This window comes from Nerophis lumbriciformis, linkage group LG04 (genome assembly GCF_033978685.3).
Source record: "Nerophis lumbriciformis linkage group LG04, RoL_Nlum_v2.1, whole genome shotgun sequence".
NCBI lineage: Eukaryota > Metazoa > Chordata > Actinopteri > Syngnathiformes > Syngnathidae > Nerophis > Nerophis lumbriciformis.
The window spans coordinates 59,357,679-59,382,624 of NC_084551.2; the positions used below are offsets into that span (position 1 = coordinate 59,357,679).

Below are 24,946 nucleotides of genomic sequence, written 5' to 3' on the forward strand. Positions count from 1 at the left end.
CCCCATGACAGTGTGACATTTTTTTTTCTTTTTCTGAGATTTTTGCAAATTTATGAAAAATTAAAAGTAATCCAAAAACGCCACTTTTTTTTTTTTTTTACACATTTTATGTTACAGCCTTATTCCACAATGGAATAATTAATTTTTGTCCTCAAAAACCCCATATTGACAGTGTGAAGCATTACCAACCTAGTTAATAAACAATTTACACACCCTTTATAAGGCTAATTATTATAAAGCTCGTAATATTTGTTTTCTCCCCTACAAAATAGTAACATTTGGGTGTGTTGCTATAATGTAAACACCTTGGTCAAGATGCACGTATGAAGATGATGTGTGACAGAATGCAAATGCCAAAAAACAAATAAAAACAATGATGATGATGATGATGGAAGCTTGGTCCATACAGCACGAGGAAGTTTTTGTGTTTTTTGTGTGAGTTTGCCCGTGTTACCGCTAAGACTTTGGCTCCTGCAGGAGAAAAAGGGCTGACGGGAGGCGGATGTTTATAGGCTGTTGTGGCAGTCGCGGCACAGGATGCGCTCGCCGTCGGGGAAGAAGCCGGCGCCCACCAGCGACACGGAGCACTGGGAGCAGGTGAAGCACGGCTGATGCCACTGGCGCTCCTCGAAGGAGATGTACTTGCCCCCGCCGAAACCTGCCAATAAAGAAGAGAAGAGTAGCAACCAGAATTAATCATAATATTAATAATGCTGATAATAACATTGATAGTCTTATTATTCACATATATGAAACAAGCAGGTAATGCAATTCATCTTTAACGCACCTATAATTACTAAACATGTAAATAATATTTAGCATGATTTTTATGGGCCTGCTCGCGATACGAGCGCCCACTCACCAACGCTGTGGGGACAGCTCAAGGTAGTATCTTGCCTGTTATCTGTATCGAGCATGCTAATAGGACCCTTGCAGGTCTCTGCTCGGGCCCTAATAAAATAAATAAAATAAATAAAATAAATAAAATAAATAAAATAAATCAATTTAATTAAAATAAAATAAATACAATTAAAATAAATACAATTAAATTAAAAATAAATAAAATAAATAAAATAAATAAAATAAATAAAATAAATAAAATAAATCAATTTAATTAAAATAAAATAAATACAATTAAAATAAATACAATTAAATTAAAATAAATAAAATTAAATGAAATCAAAATTTAAAAAAATAAAAAAATAAAAAAAAATTAAGTAAAATAAAAAAATAAAATACAATTAAATTAAATTAAAAGAAATACAATTAAACAAAAATAAATACAATGCAATGAAATACCAATTTTAAAAAAGAAAAAATAAATAAATAAAATGACGTAAAAAAAAAATACAATTAAATTAAAAGAAATACAATTAAATAAAATTAAATAAAAGGAAATGAAATAAAAATTTAAAAAAAGAAAAAAATAAAGAAATGAAATTAAGTAAAATAAAAAAATCATAAAATAAAATAAAATAAAATAACATTAAAAGAAATACAATTAAATAAAAATAAATACAATGAATTAAATTAAAAAAATTAAATAAGAAAAAATAAATAAATAAAATCTGCGATGAGGTGGCGATTTGTCTAGGGTGTACCCCGCTTTCCGCCCGATTGCAGCTGAGATAGGCTCCAGCGCCCCCCGCTACCCTGAAGGGAATAAGCGGTAGGAAATGGATGGATGGAAATAAATAAAATTAAGTTAAAAAAAATAAAAATAAAATAAAATAAATAAAATAAGTAAAATAAATAAAATAAATAAAATAAATAAAATAAATAAAATAAATACAATTAAATAAAATGAAATGAAGTAAAAATTTTAAAAAAGAAAGAAAGAAATTAAAATAAGTAAAATAAAAAATAATAATAAAATAAAATAAAATACAATTAAAAGATATACAATTAAATAAAAATAAATACAATGAAATGAAATTTAAAAAAAATAAAAAAATAAATAAAATGAAGTAAAATAAAATAAAATAAAATAAAATTAAATTAAATTAAAAGAAATACAATTTCACATTGCCATGATGATAGCCGTAATGTTGGAACCCATTTCCTCAGTGTATCAGCATATTGAGAAGGAAATAAGCACTGACACTCCCCATATACACATAGGTCTTATTTGTCAAAAATATATTTTGCCCGTTAGCCTGTATGTCAATGTGTCATTGACTGTAATGCTAAGCATTACACTAGGAGCTAAGCACCATCACACTAAGCATTGGTTGCAGGAACTTACTAGCTTTGTTAGACAAGATCATAGACTGTATTGGACAATATAGTTTACATACCAAATGTCCATTTCCATTTATTACAAGTAATAAGAAAACCTAAATGCCTGACTTACCTATCAAGGAAGAAATTAGCAAGTTTGGCGTCAGATGAAAAAATCTTCTCCATCTTTCAAAGGCTGGTTTTGTTCCTGGCTTTGTCATGAATAAGTTGAGAATGGTAACTTTTAGATTGACTAAGGTCTGACATGTTTAGTAACTTTACCGGTGGCAGTAGCTAGACGAAGATGGGGGCGTGTAACTGGCAACGTGGACACTCACGGAGTTTCTAATTGGTCAAACGTTGGAGGGCGGGGCATCGAAAGGAAAACAATAACAAGATTTCGGGGCTGTAAATCTGATTTTGAAATTAACATATCCTGGCTGAACTACTGTTATCAGATATAGAAGTATTGGAAAATAACATGATTTATTAATGCCTTTTGACATATCAGGGCCATTTAATGATGACTTGACATGACATTATTACATATGGCTCCTTTAATCTAGAAAATGTAATCATGTGTTGTTTGTTCTTGCCTGTGATTGGTTTGCTGCAGGCCTCACACTTCTTGGAGTAGAGGCTGCCGAAGCACTTGAGGCAGTACGGGTTCTCGTCCCGCGAAGTGAAGTGTTGGCCGGCCAGCTGCGTTTTACAGCTGCTGCACACGAAACACTCCTTGTGCCACGGCTCGTCCCGGTAGGTCACGCCACCTTTGGCCAGGGTCTGCAAGGAGGAAGGCAAACGTTTCCTGATCGGCCAAATCAAGCAATGGGCAACATTTATTCTGGCAAACAGATACATTGTTAAAATCAATCTTCCAATTAAAAGGTAGTTTATAAAATTAGCCTATGCGTAGGGTTGTACGGTATACCGGTACTAGTATAGTATCGTGGTACTAATGAATCAAAACCTGTACTATACTCTGTTTGAAAAGTACCGGGTTCCAATTTTTTTAATTTTATCATTTTTTAACAGGCATGACGGCGCGTCGTCTCGTCATGCCATTGCTGGTTTTACGTGCAGAGGAGCATGTTCGGCAACGCACACACACTGAGTACTTACAAGCAGAAACAGTGTGTAGACAGAAAAGCTCCGACCTCAACACCTCAGCCGGCAGCGCCGACCGGCAGCGCCGACCGGCAGCGCCGGCCCCAGCAGCGCCGGCCCCAGCACCACAGCCAGCGGCGCCGGCCCCAGCACCTCGGCGAGCAGCGCCGGCTTTAGCACTTTTGCCAGCAGCGCCGGCTTCAGCACTTTTGCCAGCAGCGCCGGCTTCAGCACCTCAGCCAGCACATGCTTCTACACCTCAGCCACCTCCTTGTCTCCGGCTCTGATGACATTGCGCTCCTCGTCTCCGGCTCCGACGACATCGTCCTCCTCGTCTCCTGCATTGTCGCTCCCGCGACTTCCGGCTGGCCGGCCACACAGCCGCGCACGCGGTGGCCAGTGCATGAACGCTTTTGGAACCAACAGCAGCGACGCCCAGGTCATGAGCGTGGTACTCGTGCGCTGCTGTGGTTTGGACGCCACTCACGTCCGCCTTTCCTGTCGGCCTAGAGGGTGGCTATTCATTGACTGTTCGACTCGCCGGCTGCAGCGGCGGTCAACTCGCCGCCGCCACCAGACTCGTCCCTGATGGTTTCAGGGACACTTGGGCCGGCGACCCACCACCAGTTCTCCCCTCCGCCCTCCCTTGTCTCTTGATTTTGCCTTGTCTCTTGATTTTGTTGTTCTGTTGTCAGTCTTGGAACATCTGGAATCTGTCCATAAGGGGTATACTGTCACGGCGTAGGCTCAAACCCGCTTTTCCCCGGCAGATGGGTCTGCCATCACCTCCGCTGGCAGCGCGCCGAGACACGCCCCTGCTCGCGCTGGCCGCGTCACGCCTACGTGCCGGCAATGCTGTGGGTGATCGGCAATCTGCACACCTGGGACTGATGAGGGCGAGCTGTATAAGGACCAGTGGACCCAAGGATCCTGGCGGTAACTTAGTTACCTTTTGTGTACTGTAAGCCGACACCAGCTTTACGCTCTCTGTTTCTCTCTGCGTTTTCCTTCCGTATCTGATGTCCTTGTTGTCCTCCCACAGTGTTTTCTCGAGTGTTACCCATTGTGATCTCTTGTCGTTCCCCTGTGGATTTGGACTGCCTTCCTCGTTCCTCGACCCCCCCCGCCTGGACACGGACCTTGTTGCTTCTCTCCTGCCCTCGACCACTTGCCTGCTCACGGACTGCCCTCCTGCTTTGTCCCTCCTCTCGCTCTACTCAACACTTGGTAACACACTTCAGCTAACCATCATCGGCGGTCACCCGAATGAGTATGACGATCCTCCTGGTAGGGGTGTATCCCTTTATGGAGGATGCCTGTGCGTGACTTTGTTTTACGTGGGGAGACTGGTGCACAGACAGTCACCACACAATCCTTGACAGAATCGGGTCAGGGTCCAGTGGCATGGAGTCCAAGACGACTGGGGACCCTTTTCTGCTGCAGCCTTCTTCCGCCATTGCAGCCGTTGTGGTAGTTCTTACATCTATCGTCTTCCGCCTGCGCCGCCGTTGAGGTCTTCACCGTATCCCTGGCCCGGGGGCAGTCAGGTACTAGGCCTTTGCCAAGGGCCACCTGGGGTAACAGTAGTAAAGGGGTTAACCTCCTAGTGCCCCAAGACCCCATAGAGGAGCCTCCACTGCCGGATGCACTTTAACGTCATGCCCAGGACACCCATGGACTAACCATACACATAGCCACACACACACACACTCTTGGGTTTTGTCACACACGCTATTCTGTAGTTTTAGTTAGTATTGTTTATTATTATTATATATATATTGGCTATATATATAATAAATCATAGAACTTTACTGCCCCCTGGTGTCTGTGCCGTCAACTCCTCCTCTGTCAAACATAACATGCACACACTAGGTGTGGTGAAATTTGTCCTCTGCATTTGACCACTCCTTGATGATACACTTTATGCGAAATGTTTGGAACCGGAGCGACACCAGATTGGACCGAGCCCCTTTGTGTCTTCCTGCGGATGCGTTCACTGACCTTTTTACAGCGAGTGCAGCGCGGCGCGAACTTGTCCTCGTAGCACGGCACGCAGTAGTGCTCGTCCTTCTCGGGGATGAAGGACTTGGAGCCGATGGGCTGCTCGCAGGCGTGGCAGATGAAGCAGCCCTCGTGCCACGTGGACCCCGCGTACTCCAGCTTCCTGCTACCTGTGGCGGTAGCACAAAAATCTTATTTGTCTTGCGGTGCTTTTACAGGACCGTTTGAATAACGCACAGATGCATAAAAAGCCATTTTGGATTTATTGCTCATTTATGTGAAATCATAACACCACAAGCCCCACATTGGAAACTGGCGACAGTCCGCACAGGATGGATTCATGCATTTTTCCCCTCGTCGTGTCACTGAACAATCCATCTTCTCCCACTTTTTTTTTTTCACTTTACAGTACTTGCCGGCTTGCTCGGTGATGACGCTGCGGTTTTAGGGCCAGGTCTACTTTTTTTGTGCAAATCAGGACTATTATGTATGGAAAATGTACCAGCAGTTCAGTACTGCAGCATTAGAAAGAAGTACATGCAGCACCACAAACATGAGGTACACATAATGTATACCAGGGGTCGGCAACCCAATATGTTGAAAGAGCCATATTGGACCAAAAATACAAAAAATGACTTTAAAAGTCTTATATAAGTCTTATAATGAAGGCAACACATGATGTAAGTGTCTATATTAGCCTACTATCAAAATGTCTTTAAAAGTCTTATATAAGTGTTATAATGAAGGCAACACATGATGCAAGTGTCTGTATTAGCTATATTAGCCTACTATCAAAATGACTTTAAAAGTCTTATATAAGTGTTATAATGAAGGCAACACACGACGTAAGTGTTTATATTAGCTGTATTAGCCTACTATCAAAATTACTTTAAAAGCCGTGTATAAATCTATAACGAAGACAACACATAATGTAAGTGTCTATATTGCCTATATTAGCTTACTATCAAAAGGACGTTAAAAGTCTTATATAAGTGTTATAATGAAGACAACACATAATGTAAGTGTCTATATTAGCTATATTAGCCCACTATCAAAATGCCTTTAAAAGTCTTATATAAGTGTTATAATGACGGCAACACATGATGTAAGTGTCTATTTTAGCTTACTATCAAAATGACTTTAAAAGTCTTATATAAGTATTATACTGAAGGCAACACATGATGTAAGTGTCTATTTCAGCTTACTATCAAAATGACTTTAAAAGTCTTATATAAGTGTTATAATGAAGGCAACACATGACGTAAGTGTCTATATTAGCTATAATAGCCTACTATCAAAATTACTTTAAAAGCCGTATATAAGTGTTATAATGAAGGCAACACATGATGTAAGTGTCTATATTAGCCTACTATCAAAAGGACTTTAAAAGTCTTATAATGAAGGCAACACATGACGTAAGTGTCTATGTTGCCTATATTAGCCTACTATCAAAAGGACGTTAAAAGTCTTATATAAGTGTTATAATGAAGACAACACATAATGTAAGTGTCTATATTAGCTATATTAGCCTACTATCAAAATGCCTTTAAAAGTCTTATATAAGTGTTATGATGAAGACAACACATGATGTAAGTGTCTATATTAGCTATATTAGCCTACTATCAAAATGACTTTGAAAGTCTTATATAAGTGTTGTAATCAAGGCAACACATTACATAAGTGTATATATTAGCCTACTATCAAAATGACTTTAAAAGTCTTATATAAGTGTTATAATGACGGCAACACATGATGTAAGTGTCTATTTTAGCTTACTATCAAAATGACTTTAAAAGTCTTATATATAAGTGTTATAATGAAGGCAACACATGATGTAAGTGTCTATTTTAGCTTACTATCAAAATGACTTTAAAAGTCTTATATAAGTGTTATAATGAAGGCAACACATGACGTAAGTGTCTATATTAGCTATAATAGCCTACTATCAAAATGACTTTAAAAGCCGTATATAAGTGTTATAATGAAGGCAACACATGACGTAAATGTCTATATTAGCTATAATAGCCTACTATCAAAATGACTTTAAAAGCCGTATATAAGTGTTATAATGAAGGCAACACATGATGTAAGTGTCTATATTAGTTATATTAGCCTACTATCAAAATGACTTTAAAAGCCTTATATAAGTGTTATAATGAAGGTAACACATGATGTAAGTGTCTATATTAGCTATATTAGCCTACTATCAAAAGGACTTTAAAAGTCTTATAATGAAGGCAACACATGACGTAAGTGTCTATATTACCTATATTAGCCTACTATCAAAAGGACGTTAAAAGTCTTATATAAGTGTTATAATGAAGACAACACATAATGTAAGTGCCTATATTAGCTATATTAGCCTACTATCAAAATGCCTTTAAAAGTCTTATATAAGTGTTATGATGAAGACAACACATGATGTAAGTGTCTATATTAGCTATATTAGCCTACTATCAAAATGACTTTAAAAGTCTTATAGAAGTGTTGTAATCAAGGCAACACATTACATAAGTGTCTATATTAGCCTACTATCAAAATGACTTTAAAAGTCTTATACAAGTGTTATAATGAAGGCAACACATGATGTAAGTGTCTATTTTAGCTTACTATCAAAATGACTTTAAAAGTCTTATATGTGTTATAATGAAGGCAACACATGACGTAAGTGTCTATATTAGCTACAATAGCCTACTATCAAAATGACTATACAAACCGTATATAAATGTTATTATGAAGGCAACACATGATGTAAGTGTCTATATTAGTTATATTAGCCTACTATCAAAATTACTTTAAAAGCCTTATATAAGTGTTATAATGAAGGTAACACATGATGTAAGTGTCTATATTAGCCTACTATTAAAATGCCTTTAAAAGTCTTATATAAGTGTTATAATGAAGGCAACAAATGACGTAAGTGTCTATAATAGCTATATTAGCCTACTATCAAAATGACTTTAAAAGTCTTATATAAGTGTTATAATGAAGGCAACAAATGACGTAAGTGTCTATAATAGCTATATTAGCCTACTATCAAAATGACTTTAAAAGCTGTATATAAGTCTATAATGAAGGCAACACATGACGTAAGTGTCTATATTAGCTATATTAGCCTACTATCAAAATTACTTTAACAGCTTTATATGAGTGCTATAATAAAGGCAACACATGATGTAAGTGTCTATATTAGCTATATTAGCCTACTCTGAAAATGACTTTAAAAGTCTTATAATGAAGGCAACACATGACGTAAGTGTCTATATTACCTATATTAGCCTACTATCAAAAGGACGTTAAAAGTCTTATATAAGTGTTATAATGAAGACAACACATAATGTAAGTGTCTATATTAGCTATATTAGCCTACTAACAAAATGACTTTAAAAGTCTTATATAAGTGTTATGATGAAGACAACACATGATGTAAGTGTCTATAGTAGCCTACTATCAAAATTACTTTAAAAGTCTTATATAAGTGTTGTAATCAAGGCAACACATTACATAAGTGTATATATTAGCCTACTATCAAAATGACTTTAAAAGTCTTATATAAGTGTTACAATGAAGGCAACACATGACGTAAGTGTCTCTATTAGCTATATTAGCCTACTATCAAAATTACTTTAACAGCTTTATATGAGTGTTATAATGAAGGCAACACATGATGTAAGTGTCTATATTAGCTATATTAGCCTACTATCAACATGACTATGTGTTTATTTTGGTCTATTTCATGCATCAAAAGCCGACCAGAAGGTCATGGCGTCCCAGGAACAAAGGAGCACTCACCCGGCATGACGATCTTGTCGCAGGCGACACATTTGGAGGAGAACTCGTTGCAGTAGCAGTCGTTACAGAGCAGCGCCTCCTCCTGGTTGGTGAAGGGCTCGTCCGCCAGGGAGCGGTCGCAGCGGAAACAGCGGAAACAGTGCTCGTGGTAGTGGCGGTCCTCGTAGAACAGCTCCTGGTGGAACAGGAACAGGATGCTCGGTTCCACTTTACAACCAGCGAAGTCACCTCATAAAAATGGTAATCATCTTTCCAGAGCTGCAAGCATTTATTAGTGGCATTATTGTGCAAGTTCATGTTTCCTGCTACTGTTGTTGAAAGGGCTCACTATTTGGCAAGTGCTACTGTAGGTCACTCTTGGTGTTCACAATGGAGGGAACAACATTGACCTTTGTTCTGTGGGCGGTAAAGGTCTCCCATTAAGCTAAAGTGACGTTTTAATAACATTCTAACAGTAATATGTTTGTTCATTTGCAGCGGCTCAGCAACAAATTCTGCAGAATGAGTTCAGCTTGTCTAATTTACACAATAGTTTGAAGCGAGCATACATATATACTGTAGTACTGTAAACGAAAAAAATGTATAAAAAAAAATATATATATATATATTTTTTAAATATATATATATATAATGAATAAAAAAACATACAAAAAACGAAGAAAAAACAACAAAAAAATCAACTTCTACTACATGGATTTCACTTTAAGCGGATATTTTTTGGAACGTAATCCTAGCGTTAAACAAGGGAACACTGTATATATATATATATATATATATATATACATACATATATATACACATATTCATATACACATACATACCAACACATACATACACATATATACATATGCATGCATATACACACACATGCATATACATACATATACACACATACACATTAGGGCTGCAACAACTAATCGATTAAATCGATTAAAATCGATTATCAAAATAGTTGGCAATTAATTTAGTCATCGATTCGTTGGATCTATGCTATGCGCAGAGGCAATTTTTTTTCTTTCTTTCTTTTTTTATAAACCTTTATTTATAAACTGCAACATTTACAAACAGCTGAGAAACAATAATCAAAATAAGTATGGTGCCAGTATGCTGTTTTTTTCTCTCAATAAAATACTGCAAAGGATAGGAATGTAGTTTGTCTCTTTTATCCGATTATTAATCGATTAATCACAGTAATAATCGACAGATTAATCGATTATCAAATTAGTTGTTAGTTGCAGCCCTAACACACATACATACACATTTTTATATACATATATATGCATGTACATATATACATATACATATATATACACACACACACACACACCTACATATACACATACATACACACACATACACATATACGTATATATATGTATATACATATATATACACATACATATGTATGCTTATACACATACACATACACACACACACATATATACACATAAATACACCTACATACATATACATACATATACACATGCACACATATACACATACACATTAGGGATGTCCGATAATAGCTTTTTGCCGATATCCGATATCCCGATATTGTCCAACTCTTAATTACCGATACCGATATCAACTGATACCGATATATAGAGTCGTGGAATTAACACATTATTATGTCTAATTTGGACAACCAGGTATGGTGAAGATAAGGTCCTTTTTAAAAGAAAAAATAAAATAAAATAAGATAAATAAATTAAAAACATTTTCTTGAATAAAAAAGAAAGTAAAACAATATAAAAACAGTTACATAGAAACTAGTAATGAATGAAAATGAGTAAAATTAACTGTTAAAGGTTAGTACTATTAGTGGAGCAGCAGCACGCACAATCATGTGTGCTTACGGACTGTATCCCTTGCAGACTGTATTGATATATATTGATATATAATGTAGGAACCAGAATATTAATAACAGAAAGAAACAACCCTTTTGTGTGAATGATTGTAAATGGGGGAGGGAGGTTTTTGGGGTTGGTGTACTAATTGTAAGTGTATCTTGTGTTTTTTATGTTGAGTTAATAAAAAAATAAAAATAAAAAAAATAAAAACCGATACCGATAATAAAAAAACCCGATACCAATAATTTCCGATATTACATTTTAAAGCATTTATCGGCCGATAATATTGGCAGGCCGAAATTATAGGACATCTCTAATATATACATATATACACACATACATATGTATGCTTATACTAGGGATGTCCCGATCCGATATTGGGATCGGATCGGCTGCCGATATTTGCCAAAAATTGCGTATCGGCAAGGCATGGGAAAATGCCGATCCAGATCCAGTTTTAAAAAAAACTCCGGTCCGTGTTTTCCAACGCACCTATTTAAATAATACATTCCACTTTTCTGCTGCTCCGTAATTTCCGTTCCGCATTTTCCAGCACACCTTCAACACATCCACAATTCTCACGCAGTTCTTTTAGCTGCTGGCATTACACGACAGGCTCTTCTCACTCTTTCCTGTGTCTCCCTCTCACAGACAGCAAGTGCACCTTCTTACACACGTCACATACTGTCACATCATACGTCACATACTGTCACGTCATACGTCACATACTGTCACGACATATGTCACATACTGTCACGTCATACGTCACATACTGTCACGTCATACGTCACATACTGTCACGTCATACGTCACATACTGTCACGTCATACGTCACATACATATACGTCCTCTCCCAGCAGAGAGCGAGGTAGCGGCATGGCTAACGTTAGCTGTGATGCTAGCGCAGCCGCTAAGTTGCGCGCCTGCTCAAGCGTCCTCTGCGCACGGCAAATCTATGCCACGCACAAAATCAAATAAAAAAATAAGCGCATAACAATTTTCGACACACGGACACGACAGAGACAACAGTTTTCGTCATCATTGTTCAAATATTGTGACGTCTGTCGAGACGCTCATCTCCATTCGGTGCCACACGCCCACACCATCAAAATGCAGAGGCAAAAATTTCCACATCAACACCGTATGAAAAAATTTGTGATTTTTTTAGTTGTGATTTCCTTCTCTGCATGAAAGTTTAAAAGTAGCATATATTAATGCACTATGAAGAAGAATGTTTTAATGTAGACATGCAAGCCTTGAAAGAACATTTTGAAAATCAAGACTACATTTCCTGCAAATGGGTGCATTTCTACCCTATATTTTAACTTTAGATTTATTCTCATATCAAACTCTTTTGGCTGTCTTTTTGACACTTACATCCGGCGCCCCCCTCCACACCCTGGATTATAAATAATGTAAATAATTCAATGTGATTATCTTGTGTGATGACTGTATTATGATGATAGTATATATCTGATAGTATATATCTGTATCATGAATCAATTTAAGTGGACCCCGACTTAAACAAGTTGAAAAACTTATTGGGGTGTTACCATTTAGAGGTCAATTGTACGGAATATGTACTACACTGTGCAACCTACTAATAAAAGTCTCAATCAATCAATCAAAACACATAGAATCATCATACTGCTGTGATTATATGCATCAAGTGTTCACTCAAGGCTAAGGCAAAATATCGAGATATATATCGTGTATCGCAATATGGCCTTAAAATATCGCAATATTAAAAAAAGGCCATATCGCCCAGCCCTAGTTCAATGATGCCATTTCTGTTTGTCATGTATAATTTTGTCTATTTTGTGTTTATCCTTGAATAAACAGGTCAGTTTCTTGTTACCAACCATTGTGTATTATTCAAACTCCCCTAATTCAGCTGGCTAGTTGTTATCAAGAGTACTAAAACCCTTTTCAACATGATTCTGACAACTAAGTAGGCTAAATAACTTTAAACTTTAATACATGCTCGGATAGGCCAGTATCGGTCAGTATCGGTATCGGATCGGAAATGCAAAAACAATATCGGTATCGGATCGGAAGTGCAAAAACCTGGATCGGGACATCCCTAGCTTATACACATACACATACACACACACACACACACACATATACACATCAATACACCTACATATATATACATACAAATACACATGCACACATATACACATACACATACATACACACATATAAAAAAAACATAAAATAAAATAAAATAAATACAAATAAACAAGAGGCCTGGTCGCCAACAGTGCCCAACGTCAGTGGTCCCCAACCTTTTTGTAGCTGCGGACCAGTCAACGCTTGAAAATTTGTCCCGCGGACTGAGGGGGGGGGCGTGATTTTTTAAAAAATTTTTTTTTTTTATAAAGAAATACAATCATGTTTGCTTACGGACTGTATCCCTGCAGACTGTATTGATATACATTGATATTTAGTGTATATATTGTGTTTTTATGTTGATTTGATAAAAATAAAAAATAAATAAAAAATACATTTTCTTGTGCGGCCCGGTACCAATCGGTCCGCGGACCGGTGTTTGGGGACCACTGCCCAACGTCACCAAACCCCGCAACCCATCCCGCACGTCCAGGCGCCCCCCCCGCCCACCCATCCCATCCGGCAAAAGGCCATAAGGGCCCACAGCTGGCATGCCACGCCACCTCAGCACTCAGTATTTAATGGTCCACTTCATGTTAGTGAGCCGTTAACTTGATTGCCAGGAATCAGCTTGCTGGAAGAATGTTAAATTAGCCTTTACATACTTTGTTTAGCGGGAATGATACTGTTATCGCTGTAATTGTGTGTGGTGGGTTAACATGCCAGTGGATGATGGCATGTTCAGGCGCCATCATCCGTGAGTACAGTTTTTTGGGGGTGCAGATGAAAACAAACTCCTACCCTGGCGTCATGGCCAATCAGCTCCTTGCACTCGTCACAGGTGTTGGAGAAGAGGCTGTCGTAGCAGGGGATGCAGTAGGGGCTGCTGTCCGACTGGATGTACTTGCGGCCGTACAAGGACTCCTTGCAATTGTCGCAGTCGAAGCGGTCGGCCATGGTCTTGCTTTGCTTGTCAGCCTGCAGGTGCAAAAAAAGGAGAGTCTTTTTAAAGTTCTGACCACTTTTGCAGAAAAAGGGGTGACAAAAGAATGACTTCAAGCCGAGTCAAGTAGGTACTGGTGGAAAGAAATTCTCAAATATCCAACATTTTTTTCCCCCTTGAACACAGGTTGCAATTTTATTTGGGTTACATGGGTTACTGTGTGAGTAACAACACTTGGGACGTCAACATAGGCTCCATTCATTTTGAAGAGGGTACAAAGCCACGTTTTTCTCATTGATTCTGCAACTAATTTATGGAGCTAACTTTTTATTTTTTTTATTAAATCAACATAGAAAAAACACACGATACACTTTCAACTAGTGCATCAACCCAACAAAAAAAAACCTCCCTCCCCCATTCACACTCATACACACCCACTCACACAAAAGGGGTTGTTTCTTTCTGCTATCAATATTCTGGTTCCCACAACATGGACAACACTTCTGCAAGGGACACAACACAGTCCCTGAAGCACACTTGATTGTTTGTGCTGCTGGTCCACTAACATTTTCATTTAATTACTATTTTTTTTCTTTTTTTTTCTCCCTTATGTAATTATTTTTATATTGTTTTACTTTCCCTTTTATCCAAGAAAATATGTATTTATCTTATCTATAAAAAAATAAACAAATTAAAAAAAAGGGAAAGAAAGGACCTTATCTTCACCAGACCTGGTTGTAAATGAAATTAGCTTCGTTTAAAGGTTTTTAAAAAAAACCAGGTCCAGTCCAGATAATGTCAAAGTCGGGTCCAGCAACACGCACCTTCATTCATGTACACTGAGAAAAAAAAACAAAAAAAACAAAACAGAAAATTTTGGAACACAACAGATTGCATATAATCTATAAAAAAAATTACATTTTCAAAACCAAAAAAAAAAAAAAAAATGTATGTACAGTCCAGATTATGTTCAGGTCACTAAAAATTAGGGAATACAACAACAGATAGCATATAATCTATAAACATAATTACACTTTCAACATAAGCCTTTGAGGACTTCCCATCTTTTTTTTAATGTTTTTTGGCATCATTATCGTTTTCAACCATGTAATTTTCTAAAGTTAAAAAATACTGAATAAATGTTTTAAAGAAAGTAACACTAAGTGAATATCTGTTTTTGGCCTTAAAAATATGGAGGAAAATTATTGGTTTGAATTAGAGATGTCGGCCGATAAATGCTTTAAAATGTAATATCGGAAATTATCGGTATCGGTTTCAAGAAGTAGAATTAATTACTTTTTAAAACGCCGCTGTACGGAGCGGTACATATCCGGTAAAACACGGACGTAGGTCGTACTTGCCAACCCTCCTGATTTTCCCAGGAGACTCCCGAATTTCAGTGCCCCTCCCGAAAATCTCCAGAGGCAACCAGTCTCCCGAATTTCTCCCGATTTCCACCCGGACAACAACATGGGGGGTGTGCCTTAAAGGCACTGCCTTTAGCGTCCTCTACAACCTGTCGTCACATCCGCTTTTCCTCCATACAAAGAGCGTGCCGGCCCAGTCACATAATGTATAAGGCTTTCACACACACATAAGTGAATGCCATACAGGTCACACTGAGGGTGGCCGTATAAACAACTTTAACACTGTTACAAATATGCGCCACACTGTGAACCCACACCAAACAAGAATGACAAACACATTTCGGGAGAACATCCGCACCGTAACACAACATAAACACAACAGAACATAATGTAAAAATAATGCACTTTGTGACTTCAATAATAAATATGGCAGTGCCGTGTTGGCACTTTTTTCCATAACTGGAGTTGAAGTTGTTCTCTTATTTTGGAAAACCTTGTTTTTGATTGACTGATTGAAACTTGTATTAGTAGATTGCACAGTGAAGTACATATTCCGTACAATTGACCACTAAATGGTAACACCCCAATAAGTTTTTCAACTTGTTTAAATCGGGGTCCACGTTAATCAATTCATGGTAAAGTTACATTGTTTAATGCATCCAGCGGGGGCATCACAACAAAATGAGGCATAATAATGTGTTAATTCCACGACTGTATATATCGGTATCGCTTGATATCGGAATCGGTAATTAAGAGTTGGACAATATCGGAATATCAGATGTCGGCAAAAAAGCCATTATCAAACATCTCTAGTTTGAATAAATAAGGTTTTATTCACGAAACACTTTTGCACTTTCCGTCAGTCCGTCTTAGATGAGCTCCGGCCCAGCAAAGCCGGCTGCGTTTCTGGGTGTTGTTGATAAATGGCTCTTGCTTTGCATAGTAGAGCTTTAACTTGCACTTACAGATGTAGCGACCAACTGTAGTTACTGGCAGTGGTTTTCTGAAGTGTTCCTGAGCCCATGTGGTGATATCCTTTACACACTTTTTGATGCAGTACCGCCTGAGGGATCGAATGTCACGGGCATTGCCGCTTACATGCAGTGATTTCTCCAGACTCTCTGAACCTTTTGATGATATTACAGACCCTAGATCAGGGGTGTCAAACTCAAATACAGAGTGGGCCAAAATTTAAAACTGAACAAAGCTGTGGGCCAAGGTTGAACAAATTAACCTTTTAACAGGGACCCAAACAAGTTTTGCATTGAATATTGAACAAGCAAGGCTTATATAACTTTATAGTGACATACAAAATCCAGTTTCAAATAATAATAATAATAATTAAAAAATATCAATGGCATATCAAATACAATTTAAATACAAATTGAATGCCTCTTTTCTATTTGCAGCCTTCTAAGGTAAATATCAACATTAACTTTTTCCACAGGATAATACATTTGAAAATAAAATAACAATGAATAAACCAACCATTCAGGACTTTAAACTGCTCAGTTTGCAACACACTGATCTAATCTGATGTGCCCAAGCCAGATACCTGCCATCTTTTCTTGGATGCTAGTTCATTAATGTCGGGGCTCAGGCTTTGAGCTGAGGCAACCTTCATTATCCAACGAAGGTGTTCATCAGTCTTTATATCTCGTAGGCCACCCGGACCACAGTCTTGGGAGCGTGCTTTAAAGACACTGCCTTTAACGTCCGCTATGAGCTGTTGTCACGTTCGCTTTTCATCCATTTTAACAACGTGCCGGCCCAATCACAAGATATGTGCGGCTTCTGTATGAACACAAACGGGAATGCCACGCATACTTGTTCAACAGCGATACAGGTCACACTGAGGGTGGCCGTATAAACAACTTTAACAATGTTACAAATATACGCCACACTGTGAATCCACACCAAACAAGAATGACAAACACATTTCGAGAGAACATCCGCACCGCAACAACATAAACACAATAGAACAAATACCCAGAAGCCTTTGCAGCACTAACTTTTCTGGGACGTTACAATATACACCACCGCTACTACCAAACCCCGCCACCCCCCCACCTTGTAGCGGATGTTCTCCCGAAATGTGTTTGTCATTCTTGTTTGGTGTGGGTTCACAGTGTGGCGTATATTTCTAACAAAACTTAAAGTTGTTTATACGGCAACCCTCAGTGTAAATTGTATCGCTGTTGATCAAATATGTGTTGCATTCACTCTTGTGTGCGTACAGAAGCCGCACATATTATGTGACTGGGCCAGCACACGTTGGACTGGATGAAAAGCGGATGTGACGATTTTCGGGACGGGCGCTGGAATCTGGTACTCTCCCGGGAGGGTTGGCAAGTATGAGAATTAGCGGTGAATGCGGTGTTACCATGGCCCGCGGGCCAGAGTTTGACACCCATGCCCTAGATGGTCCATCCATCCATCCATTTTCTACCGCTTATTCCCTTTGGGGTCGCGGGAGGCGCTGGAGCCTATCTCAGCTACAATCGGGCGGAAGGCGGGGTACACCCTGGACAAGTCGCCACCTCATCGCCCTAAATGGTGAAATCCCTAAATTCCTTGCAATAGCTGGTTGAGAAAGGTTTTTCTTAAACTGTTCAACAACTTGTTGACAAAGTGGTGACCCTCGCCCCGTCCTTGTTTGTGAATGACTGAACATTTCACGGAAGCTGCTTTTATACCCAATCATGGCACCCACCTGTTCCCAATTAGCCTGTTCACCTGTGGGATGTTCCAAATAAGTGTTTGATGAGCATTCCTCGACTTCCTCAGTCTTTTTTGCCACTTGTGCCAGCTTTTTTGAAACACATTGCAGGCATCAAATTCCAAATGAGCTAATATTTGCAAAAAATAACAAAAGTTTACCAGTTCGAACATTAAATATCTTGTCTTTGCAGTCTATTCAATTGAATATAAGTTGAAAAGGATTTGCAAATCATTGTATTCTGTTTTTATTTACCATTTACACAACGTGACAACTTCACTGGTTTTGGGTTTTGTACTTATTCTACTAATTTCTCCCTCCTCAGTTGCGTAGATATGGTCTGCAAAACATAGTAATATTATTGTTTTTGAAGTTATTCTGTGATTACCGCCCCGAAAAAGACACTTTTTAGATGTGCTCAAATGAAAAGAGAGTGGGAAACAGCCATGTTATCAGAGCCCCGGACCACCGAGCAGATCCACCACAAAGCCCGTCCTGTCAAGTGGGAGTGCTTACACAGAAGCGGCGTGTGTTATGTCTAAAAACACAGTAATTGTGCACTTGGCGCAATACCACCGTGCCGAACAATGGTGTAAGAAGAGTGTGGCGACAGTATCGGGTTGACTAAACATTACGGCACCGCTGGAGCACAGCCCGCCGATAAGTGACGCAGACCCTTTTGGCAGGAAGTCATGGCCCGGCCACTCGTTCCCACAGCACCGGTGACGATAACCACTTAGAGGGCTTTAGGATCAAGAGAGCGCCTTGGCACACACACACACACACACACACACACACACACACACACACACACACACACACACACACACACACATACAGCCTACCTGAACATGTCACATTGTCAATGCAATCACTCTTCCTGCCGTTTACTAATAAGAGCCGGAAATATGCAAAATAATCCACAAAGTCAAAGTCAAAGCACGCTTGTTCATGCACGACATTTCATGTAATCAATGTGTTTCTTCCTCTTGTCAGTCATTAAAAAACAAAAAAAAACAAAAAACAACACCATTTTGCACAGTAGAAATAAGTGGAAAGATGCAAAATAATCCACAAAGTCAAAGTCAAAGCACGCTTGTTCATGCACGACGTTTCGTGTCATCAATGTGTTTCTTCCTCTTGTCAGTTATTAAAAAAAATTAATAAAAAAAAACGCCATTTTGCACAGTAGAAATAAGTGGAAAGATACAAAATAATCCACAAAGTCAAAATCAAAGCACGCTTGTTCATGCACGACGTTTCATGTAATCAATGTGTTTTGTCCTCTTGTCAGTCAATTACAAAAAAAAAAAAAAACGACATTTTGCACAGTAGAAATAAGTGGAAATATGCAAAATAATCCACAAAGTCAAAGTCAAAGCACGCTTGTTCATGCACGACGTTTAATGTAATCAATGTGTTTCTTCCTCTTGTCAGTCATTAAAAACAACAACAAAAAACCCCCACCATTTTGCACAGTAGAAATAAGTGGAAAGATGCAAAATAATCCACAAAGTATAAGTCAAAGCACGCTTGTTCATGCACGACGTTTCGTGTAATCAATGTGTTTCTTCCTCCTGTCAGTTATTAAAAAAACAACAACAAAACCCCCACCATTTTGCACAGTAGAAATAAGTGGAAAGATGCAAACTAATCCACAAAGTCAAAGTCAAAGCACGCTTGTTCATGCACGACGTTTCATGTAATCAATGTGTTTTGTCCTCTTGTTAGTCAATTAAAAAAACCAAAAAAACACGCCATTTTGCACAGTAGAAATAAGTGGAAATATGCAAAATAATCCACAAAGTCAAATTCAAAGCACGCTTGTTCATGCACAACGTTTCATGTAATCAATGTGTTTCTTCCTCTTGTCAGTTATTAAAATACAAAAAAATACAAAACCCCCCCCCAAAAAACGCCATTTTGCACATTAGAAATAAGTGGAAATATGCAAAATAATCCACAAAGTCAAATTCAAAGCATGCTTTTTCATGCACGACGTTTCATGTAATCAATGTGTTTCGTCCTCTTGTCAGTCATTTAAAAAACTAAAAAAACACGCCATTTTGCACAGTAGAAATAAGTGGAAATATGCAAAATAATCCACAAAGTCAAATTCAAATCACACTTGTTCATGCACGACGTTTCATGTAATCAATGTGTTTCGTCCTCTTGTCAGTAATTTCAAAAAAACAAAAAAAAACACGCCATTTTGCACAGTAGAAATAAGTAGAAAGATGCAAAATAATCCACAAAGTCAAAATCAAAGCTCGCTTGTTCATGCACAATGTTTCATGTAATCATTGTGTTTCGTCCTCTTGTCAGTCACTTAAAAAAATTAAAAAAAACACGCCATTTTGTACATTAGAAATAAGTGGAAAGATACAAAATAATCCACAAAGTCAAAATCAAAGCATGCTTGTTCATGCACGACGTTTCATGTAATCAATGTGTTTCTTCCTCTTGTCAGTTATTAGAAAAAATTTATTAAAAAAAAATGCCATTTTGCACAGTAGAAATAAGTGGAAAGATACAAAATAATCCACAAAGTCAAAATCAAAGCACGCTTGTTCATGCACGACGTTTCATGTAATCAATGTGTTTCGTCCTCTTGTCAGTCATTAAAAAAAAACAAAAAAACGCCATTTTGCACAGTAGAAATAAGTGGAAATATGCAAAATAATCCACAAAGTCAAAGTCAAAGCACGATTGTTCATGCACGACGTTTCATGTAATCAATGTGTTTCGTCCTCTTGTCAGTCACTTAAAAATTAAAAAAAAAACACGCCATTTTGCACAGTAGAAATAAGTGGAAATATGCAAAATAATCCACAAAGTCAAAGCACGCTTGTTCATGCACGACGTTTCATGTAATCAATGTGTTTCATCCTCTTGTCAGTCATTTAAAAAAAAAAAAAAAACACGCCATTTTGCACAGTGGAAATAAGTGGAAATATGCAAAATAATCCACAAAGTCAAAGCACGCTTGTTCATGCACTACGTTTCATGTAATCAATGTGTTTCTTCCTCTTGTCAGTTATAAATATACAAAAAAACCCCCCAAAAAACGCCATTTTGCACAGTAGAAATAAGTGGAAATATGCAAAATAATCCACAAAGTCAAAGTCAAAGCACGCTTGTTCATAAATACAGTCTATTATACAGCATTATTCACATGTGAACAATATAAATACATTATACATTTACAGTAAATGCATTGCGAAACAAAACGCCAGATAATATGTCTACCCTTACACACACACCATAATAATACACACACCATAATAATACTCCTATGTTGAAGCACAGCAGTGACGTGCAGTCACTAGAGGCAGGTGAGGCGGGGCCTCACCTGCCATCATGGAAAGAAAAAAAATGTAAAAAGAAAAAAAAAAATCAAATTGTTATATGTATCCAGTGATTATACTATAAAGTTATTTTCCATTTAACTTCACCAGTTTTAGATTATTTGTATTCAAAATCGCTGTATTTTCACATTTGCCGTTCAAATACTGAGAAGAGACGGTGCGGTGAACAGCAGCCAGTTGAGGCACGTCACTCAGTGCCTCAACATGGATTCTGAATTCGGCTAACTGCTGGCCTGCTGTGCAGTGAGACTGTATTGCTATATGAATTATATTATACATTTCCATAGTTTAGTTAGCTGAGGTATATAATGTACAGTGTATTTTGTCAACAACTGTATGTGTGTAAAGTATTTCTTGTGCTGAGCGATCATAAAACGGCTGCAAAAGACGCACTGGCTGAGGCTCCAGTAACCCCGCCTCCTGCACCCCCGCCGTAGAATTGTTATATCACCTAAAGCCCACACTTAAACTTTCCACGTGCAAGATTGAATCTATTTAAAAAAATATTTCATAAGAAGCCAAAAAGTGCAAAAACAATAATGTTGGTGTTGGAGGAGTTGTGAATGACTGCAGGGCCACAACATTAGATACACCTGCAGACTGCAGGTGTACCTAATTCACAACTCCTCCAACACGAACATTATTGTTTTTGCACTTTTTGGCTTCTTATTAAATAACTTTTGTAACCTATTTTTATGGGCTTTCCTATTTGTGATGTTAAGTTCCTGTTATGCGCTGTTATACAGTATATGCCTTGAGCTCTTATTTTGAAGGCGCTAAGAGCGGAAGTGATGTCACGTCGCGGAGGTTTTTGAAAGAAGGTAAATAAAGTGGTCCTCGTGTAAACTGGAGCCTCCGTGTTTGTTATTTTGTAGTTTCATACAGTATAGGCGACATTTATAAACCCTCGGTTACACTTTTTTAGATAGATTCAATCTTGCACGTGGAAAGTTTAAGTGAGGGCTTTAGTTGTGGACTTCATTTATAAGTAAAGGTAAGACCATAATAACGTTTTTTTTTTAATTAAATGTACTTTTTTGTGTGCTACAGTTTGTATGTGTAAAGTTAAAGTTAAGTTAAAGTAGCAATGATTGTCACACACACACTAGGTGTGGTGAAATTTGTCCTCTGCATTTGACCCATCCCCTTGTTCACCCCCTGGGAGGTGAGGGGAGCAGTGGGCAGCAGCGGCGCCGCGCCCGGGAATAATTTTTGGTGATTTAACCCCCAATTCCAACCCTTGATGCTGAGTGCCAAGCAGGGAAGAATGCTGGTATGAGCTTTTAAACATAACCCGTTAACTGCTGCCAATCAAATGGTGAATAAGATACTCTTTAGGGTTCATATGTTTGTAAATCTGACTGTGATGAAGTCAGTGCCTCACCAGCCATCAACCTCACCGCACGTCACTGAAGCACAGTACAATCCATCAAGCGGTGTGGCTTCATAGCTTACCAAAGTCCTACTAAAACATTTTGATAGATTTTTTATGTTATGCTCTATATTTTCAATGGAACAATGGCGTTGTCTACTCGAGTCATATTGCAGTCTGCACGTATCTCTCATGTGTGGCTGCCATCTACTGGTCACACTTATCATTTCACTATGTGCCAAATAAAATAGCTCCGAGGTCGGTAAGCACAACCAAAATGATTCCGTACATTAGGCGCACCGGGTTATAAGGCGCACTTTGAGAAAATGAAATGATGTTTAAGTGCGCCTTATAGTCCGAAAAATACGGTATTCATTAAGAGCGACATGGCAGTGGGCACCTGGAGCTTATGGTAAAACATCAGCCAAGGTATTCATTCAGCTTTTGTTTTTGAAACATCCACTCATGCACATTTGACACTCCATCCATCAGGAACAATCCCAGCTGCTCAGTCACAGACGCACGTAATCGCGACGTCAAGATGAGATCAACACAACATTAGGGCCAAATGGTTGCTGGCGCCGCCAGGTACGGCAGGTACGTGCTCGCCAGCTATGGAAACAACACAAAATGCACGAGTGTGGAAAATATGTGCTGACACATCATGTTGGCTGTCAATTTTTAAAAAGCTACACTGCAAAAAGTGAAATGTAAGTAAGATGAAATATGTCAAATAAGGGTGATATTTGCTTATTTTCTGTCTGATAAGATCATTCTTCTCACTAAGCAGATTTTATGTTAGAGTGTTTTACTTGTTTTGGTCCTAAATGATCTCAGTAAGATATTACAGCTTGTTGCTGAGATGTGATGACCTATATCAGGGGTCCCCAAACTTTTTGACTCGGGGGCCGCATTGGGTTAAAAAAATGTGGCCGGGGGGCCGGGTTGTATGTATACGCTATATTGCCAAAAGTATTTGGCCACCCATCCAAATGATGAGAATCAGGTGTCCTAATCACTTGGCCCTGTCACAGGTGTATAAAGTCAAGCACTTAGGCATGGAGACTGTTTCTACAAACATTTGTGAAAGAATGGGCCGCTTTCAGTGATTTCCAGCGTGGAACTGTCACAGGATGCCACCTGTGCAACAAATCCAGTCGTGAAATGTCCTCGCTCCTCAATATTCTGGGTTTGGAGATTGCTACATTTCGGACTGCATTGTGCCGAGTGTGAAATTTAATGGAGGAGGAATTATGGTGTGAGGTTGTTTTTCAGGAGTTGGGCTTGCCCCCTTAGTTGCAGTAAAAGGAACTTTGAATGCTCCAGGATACCAAAACATTTTGGACAATTCCATGCTCCCAACCTTGTGGGAACCGCTTGGAGCAAGCCCCTTCTTCTTCCAACATGACTGTGCACCAGTGCACAAATCAAGGTCCATAAAGACATGGATGACAGAGTCTGGTGTGGATGAACTTGACTGGCCTGCACAGAGTCCTGACCTGAACCCGATAGAACACCTTTGGGATGAATTAGAACGGAGACTGAGAGCCAGGCCTTCTCCACCAACATCAGTGTGTGACCTCACCAATGCGCTTTTAAAAGAATGGTGGAAAATTCCTATAAGCACACTCCGCAACCTTGTGGACAGCCTTCCCAGAAGAGTTGAAGCTGTAATAGCTGCAAAAGGTAGAGCGACATCATATTGAACCCTATGGGTTAGGAACGGGATGGCACTTCAAGTTCATATGTGAGTCAAGGCAGGTGGCCAAATACTTTTAGCAATATAGTGTGTGTGTGTATATATATATATATATATATATATATATATATATATATATTCTGAGCGCGATGGTGTCACGTTATCGATGGGAAAATGCATTGTTAGACAAAATTATTTGCCTGAGCGGCTAGCAGACACGAGAGTAACAAGCGGTAGATAATGGATTAGAAAGGACAGATTTAAAAATAAATAAATAAAAATAAATAATTAACTTGGCACTTCCCGCGGGCCGGATTTTGGACACTGGCGGGCCTGATCCGGCCCGCGGGCCGAAGTTTGGGCACCCCTGACCTATATTGAGTAAAACATGCT

At 38.5% G+C, this 24,946-nt stretch overlaps 1 protein-coding gene across 1 annotated transcript in view; it reads right to left on the reverse strand.

Annotated features, from left to right (window-relative positions):
- Positions 1 to 352: 352 nt before the first annotated feature.
- fhl3a (four and a half LIM domains 3a) overlaps positions 353 to 24,946 on the reverse strand; it is a 117,554-nt gene continuing 92,960 nt past the window's right edge. The window contains exons 2-6 of the mRNA XM_061958667.2: positions 13,887 to 14,063; positions 9,121 to 9,295; positions 5,329 to 5,498; positions 2,817 to 3,003; positions 353 to 658 (exon numbers count right to left, since the gene is read on the reverse strand). Coding sequence (XP_061814651.1) covers positions 507 to 658; positions 2,817 to 3,003; positions 5,329 to 5,498; positions 9,121 to 9,295; positions 13,887 to 14,042 — 840 coding nt within the window. The 5' untranslated portion in view covers positions 14,043 to 14,063 and the 3' untranslated portion in view covers positions 353 to 506. The remainder of the gene's footprint in view (positions 659 to 2,816; positions 3,004 to 5,328; positions 5,499 to 9,120; positions 9,296 to 13,886; positions 14,064 to 24,946) is intronic.